Source organism: Mandrillus leucophaeus, unplaced genomic scaffold (assembly GCF_000951045.1).
Source record: "Mandrillus leucophaeus isolate KB7577 unplaced genomic scaffold, Mleu.le_1.0 Scaffold29, whole genome shotgun sequence".
Classification (NCBI taxonomy): Eukaryota; Metazoa; Chordata; class Mammalia; order Primates; family Cercopithecidae; genus Mandrillus; species Mandrillus leucophaeus.
This window is the reverse complement of record NW_012103031.1, coordinates 1,588,556-1,594,214: the sequence shown is the minus strand read 5'-3', so window position 1 is coordinate 1,594,214 and position 5,659 is coordinate 1,588,556. Positions and strand designations below refer to the sequence as shown.

General features: G+C 44.0%; 1 protein-coding gene across 2 annotated transcripts in view; it reads right to left on the bottom strand.

Moving 5' to 3' along the window:
• Nucleotides 1-5,450, bottom strand: part of LOC105543710 (cytochrome P450 3A5) — a 49,010-nt gene extending 43,560 nt beyond the window's left edge. For both annotated transcript variants that reach the window (XM_011985750.1, XM_011985748.1), the window contains exon 1: nucleotides 5,252-5,450. Coding sequence is in view for 1 of the 2 variants with exons in the window: in XM_011985748.1 (XP_011841138.1) it covers nucleotides 5,252-5,322 (71 nt within the window). In the remaining variant the exon portion in view is untranslated. The remainder of the gene's footprint in view (nucleotides 1-5,251) is intronic.
• Between the last annotated feature and the right edge of the window lie 209 nt (nucleotides 5,451-5,659).

Below are 5,659 nucleotides of genomic sequence, written 5' to 3'. Positions count from 1 at the left end.
CAGGGGGTACGTGACTGGGGGCTGCATGTGTAATTAGATCGGAACAAAACAAGATAGGGATTTTCACAGTGCATTTCTATACAATGTCTGTAATCTATAGATAACATAACCGATGAGGTCAGGGGTCGATCTTTAACTACCAGACCCAAGGTGCGGTGCCGGACTGTCTGCCTGTGGATTTCATTTCTGCCTTTTAGTTTTTACTTCTTCTTTCTTTGGAGGCAGAAATTGGGCATAAGACAATATGAGGGGTGGTCTCCTTCCTTAATTTTACATGTGATTCTGCCTTTGTGTAAAAAAAAAAAAAACCCACAAATTCATTTTGTGCTTAAATATCTGACATTGATAGACAACTACTATCTCATCTCAGTTATATCCACTCCCTGCTCAGACTCACCCATAAGCTACAGCCTTTGAAAGAAAAGAAGTAAAGCAGAACCCCTTTGTTCTGACTCTCAAAGCTGCAGAAGATGTCATGGGGAGTCAGAGCTGGGGTAGAGCCATGGAAATACCTTCAGGGAATTTAGCATTTTTTGGAGAGGATTCAAGCAGGTGAAAATGACCCAATGGTAAATACTTGATCTCCCTAATAAAGTGAGTTTCAAAGCTGTCCAAGAGGTAGGGAAAAAAGGCTACTCCGGAGCTCTTGCTATAGAAAGAAAAGTTTGACTCTCATGTACACAGATAACAAGTCACAATCAGGGGGTCCTTTTCCTACTCTTAATACTAACTAAATATGACTGTACCTTCCTGGGAACCTACATTGGGCAAAAGGAAAATCTTCTTTATGGTGCTCTCAAAGTCTGCACATCAAATTCTGAACATCAGGTTGCCGATATGCCTGAGATTTGGGCTGTTCAACTGAGGCAAACCTGAGGTTCCTGAGAGTTAGCCGGAGGGCCCTGGGGTAAACCTTGCCATGCTCTGGGTGGTGCCTATACACTGTTTCCGAAAGTATAAAACCTCAGACCTTTCTCCTGAGGAGAAGCATTTTTACTGATGGAACTAAGCTGTTCTTTCCAATCATAAGAAGTGAAAGAGCAAGCTCAAAAACACTCACCTGACGGTAGGACAAAGTAGTTCCCAAAAAAGGCAGAGGTGTGGGCCCTGGAATTCCAAGCTTCTTAAAAAGTCCATGTGAATGGGCTCCATATCTACAAAGTGAAACAGAAATCAGGTCTCGGGAATTGTGACTTTATAGATATAGGGGCTGGTGAGTCACTGACGGAGGAACTGGAATGCTCAAGAGAAGGAGGTAACATTAAGGCAATAAATGATAACAGTAACTCCGATGGCAATGATTATGTTTGATCATCAGGTCCTTTCCCGCCTCCACCATGAGACCCCAAAAAGGTACAATGACTAGCTGAAAGCAGCAGAAGTCTTCATGGTCCCAATCCTGGAATGAACACTTGATAAATGTCCTCAAACTTGAGTGCTCCTGAGAGGTTCAGGCAGTAATTCTTCCAGGGCACTTCAGTCCCTTATGTCTGTTTAGTAAGTGGACTCTTCCCTGATTTGGGGAGTCTCATCCTAGGTAGAAAGGGTGACTTTTTTTTTTTTTTTGTCTTCATTCGTGTTGATGAGATTTTGCATCACTGCATCCACTCAGTCACAGGGGGTCACTGAGAGCCTATGGTGACCCTGTCTTTAGAATTTGCTAAGAGTCATTTATGCTTTCCCTTCCCTCTAAGCTCTGACCCTATTTTAGGATCTGGCCCTTCTTAAACCGTCATTCACAGAGAGGTGTTGCAGGAGTCACAGAGTCCTTATTTCTACAGATTGACAACTGTGCTCCAGGCTTCCATTGACCTCATAGAAATGCGAGAACCTTTCAGCTACACCTCAGTCTCTGTGGTCAGATAATCTGGTTGATTTGAGCTACTGGGGAGGATGAGTGACTCATAATTCCCTGAATGACAGTGTGCAGAAGAATCACAACTTAAAGAACCAATTTCCAGGACATTCCTCCTCTTGTATAATCTAGCCTTCCAACTGGTGATATTCGTCTGATAAGCACAGTGCTAGTGATATGGTCTGAATCTGCCCCTACCCAAATCTCATGCTGAAATGTAATCCCCAGTGCTGGTGGTAGGGCCTGATAGAAGGTGATTGTATCTTTGGGGCAGTTTCTCATGGTTTCATACCAACCCCCCTGGGTGTTTTCCTCGTGACAACGAGTTTTTGTGAGATCTGGTGGTTTAAAAGTGTGTGGCGCCTTCTCCCCACTCTCTCCTGCTTCTGCTCAAGCCATGTAAGATCTGCCTACTTCTTCTTCACCTTCTACCATGATTGTAAATTTCCTGAGGCCTCCCCAGAGCAGAAGTTGCTATGCTTCCTGTAGAACCTGCAGAACCATGAGACAATTAAATCTCTTTTCTTTATAAATTACCCAGCCTCAGGTATCTCTTTATAGCAGTGCAAGAAAGGACTAATATATCCAGGCATGCTCATTTTTTTCAAGGTGATCAATCACAAAGCAGTCAATTTATTGCCTCTGCACATCAAGTATCTCTGTAGGAAAACTCATTAAGGCTGGTTCTCCCTATGGCAGGCCTGCATGCAACTCATCTTTGATGGGTCATGTATGGACTCCCCCAGCTGGGGTTTCTGGATGTGTGAAGACCTTCCCAGTCTGATATTACTGAGGAATGGAAGACTGGAGGAAGAAGAAAGGCTGATGGAAGAGGTTGCCGTCCATCAATTCAACCTTGAATCTGCTAGTCCCAAAAGATTGGCCCCAGAGAGGCAAATTAGGAAAATGTGGCTGAAAAGTATGGTGTGCATAAATGGATCTATATGCCTCATATGTGCTTTCAGCGGAAAGACAGGCACCTTCTAAAGTCCATGTGCCTTCCTGTTGATAGGAAAGATGCAGTATTCCACATAAGTAACCATAAAATGTTCCAGACAGTTGAATTAAGACCTTGTTTTCTCTTCTTTAAAGGATAGCCCTTAAGGCAGTATAGGTTCCAAACATTCTGTACAAATCCAGTGACTCTGATAATATATGGTAAAATACAACTGAGAAATGGCCTGGAGGCTCGTGTTTGGAGGACCCAGCAGAGGCCGCATAGCCAGGCCCAATAGTGCATTTGGATCCTTGCCCCCAGAACAGTTAGTGGAAGTGTGTGCATCGTCTACCAAAACCAGGGTGGCCTTGGGTTTTCTCACTCCCTTCCTTTGTTGTCACAGCCATGGCAAATCAGTGACACTAATCTCTGCTTCTAAACTTTCTACATGTTACTTGACCTCTCAGGCCAGGATAAACTATTGAGTTAATGTGTCAGCAGCATTGGCCCCCCAAGGAAAGATCTAGGTGAGTGTCTAGACTCACATGGTTCCATGTCAAGGCAGAGGCTGTGCTGGGTAAGTTGTTTAGTTTCTTTCCAGCTCCCCTCTGGTAGAGTAATGCTGCTTTCGTTTTCAATGAAGAGGCTAACAAAAAAGCCAGTCATCTACTGCACTTAATTGTGTTGGCCTAAGTAGGGCATGGTCTACACTATAGCTTCTGACTCCTGGGCTGCACCAGCATTATCTAAGGCTAAGGTATTGTCTGCCCAGCTGCCTGAATCTGTAATGACCACCCCACAACATGGCAGACCACATACAGAGTGACACAGATGGTGCCCCTGTGTCCAGGCTTGAAGCAGATGAGATGCCAACCTGTTTGCCCTTTGAGTGACGTCCACTTTGGGGCCAGGACCCATGAGTATCTCTTTGCAGTTCTACCCTGAGAGCTGAGGAATATTTTCTCACTTCATACTGATCCTACCTGGATGCCTTTGCTATCGTCACTGGCTCACAGTCTTACCTACTCCCCTGCCCTGAGAGTTTAAGATAACCTGCTAAGCAGGTATATTCAAAAAGGAGGTATTAAAATAAACTTGTCAGGCAGGTATATTTACAAAGACATATGCAGTCCTGTCTTAGAAGTATACATTTGTGCATTAGACTAATATTCCTGATATTATTCTGGAAAGGTGATGTTATTTTACACACATTTATTGTCACAAATACTGAACTAACAGCCTTCTTTTGTCATCCAGAAGGAACATGCTGGAAATAGTCTATCTCTAAAAAATTCAGGTTTAAAAACGAATGAATTTAAACCATATCAATTCATTTTGAAATGTTAGAAAATGGAAACCATGTTGCCACAACTCACTGAATTCCTAAGCTTTCCGTGAAAGAATTAAAATGAGATTTATATTTTCTATTTTCATGTCATTGTGGTTCCCTACTCTTAATAAAAATAAACTTGTTGTAGAAGTCAAATGTGACAGATTGAGCCTCCACTACCCACAGTGGAAGGTAACTCTTTTCTCCACCTGCTCTAGGATGCCAGGATTCCCACCAGTGAGAGGGTTCGTCCTCCTGTACTGTAACATAAAGGGGAAAAAATGTCTAAAATCCAAATTGGCTTTCATGGCTCCTGCCTTTTCAGGCTGCTAGCAGATTCCCATTAGGTAAGAAATAAAGCTGTATATTAATCCTAGCCTCTCAGAGACTGGAGGAAAAAGATTAAAGCAAAGAATAAATCTTTAAAAACTTCCTCTAAGTCTCCTTTGCTCTAGAAATTAATCATTGCAAGTTAAATAGTTCTGTGTGTGACAGGGTGGAGGATTGAGTCATAGGACGGAGGGGATTTTCCGGGGCATGGCACAGGAAAGAGGGAAGAGCCAAGGGACAGCTTCCCCTGAAGTATTGGTGTTCCCTGGTGCCTCATGTAAATGATGTCCTGGGGTGGAAGGCAGGGGAGCAGGAACCACCGGGTCCACAGGGGACAATACATCTGCATATCCCTTCCAGCAGACACAGAACCCAGAAAACAAAGATAAAGCGACAAAAACGCAAGCCACTCCCTCCTGCCCCCAGAATCCCCAGAGCCTGGGAAGGGGATGAGGATCACACTGCCCATTGTGTTCAGTAGTTTGTAATCTGCCTCGCCTGTGTTTCCATAGATTAGTATAGGTCAAGTCTAAGCTAATCAGATCACTCCCACTGCAAAATGCTGTCACTAAACCATCCTAGTCACCAAAAATAGAAGGTGGATGGGAGAAATGCTTATTTATTCCTTCAACAATCTGCATAAGAACAATAATAACCTCTCTGTGTTTGTAGCGTCCAACAATTGTACTACTTCTCCTTGAACATCTCTTTTGATCTTCTAAGCAGATAAGGGAAAGGGGGCCCGATTAGCACCCCAAGTCCAAGGAAACAGAGGAGAGGAGCCTGGACAGTTACTCACAGATAGAGGAGCACCAGGCTGACAGCCAGGAGAAGCCAGGTTTCCATGGCCAAATTTGGGATGAGGTCCATCGCCACTTTCCTTCTTCAGCTGTCTCCTCTGAGTCTTCCTTTCAGCTGCGTGCTGTTGTTTGCTGGGCTGTCTGCCTGGAGCTTCCCTGCCCTGCACAGCAGTCTGCAGCCAAGTTGCTGAAATGTTTCTGTGCCGGAGAAGGAGGAGGGGCTGCAGCTGTAGCCAGTAGCAAAGAATTGCACACACCCCTTTGCTGACCTCCTTTGAGTTCATGTTCTATGAGGAATCATAAACAATTTAATCAGTGTTATCGAGGAGTCCAAGGATTCTGATTTCTTACCAGAAACTGAAGTGGAGCCATTGGCATGAAATCTATTAAATCTCTTCTCACCTGCC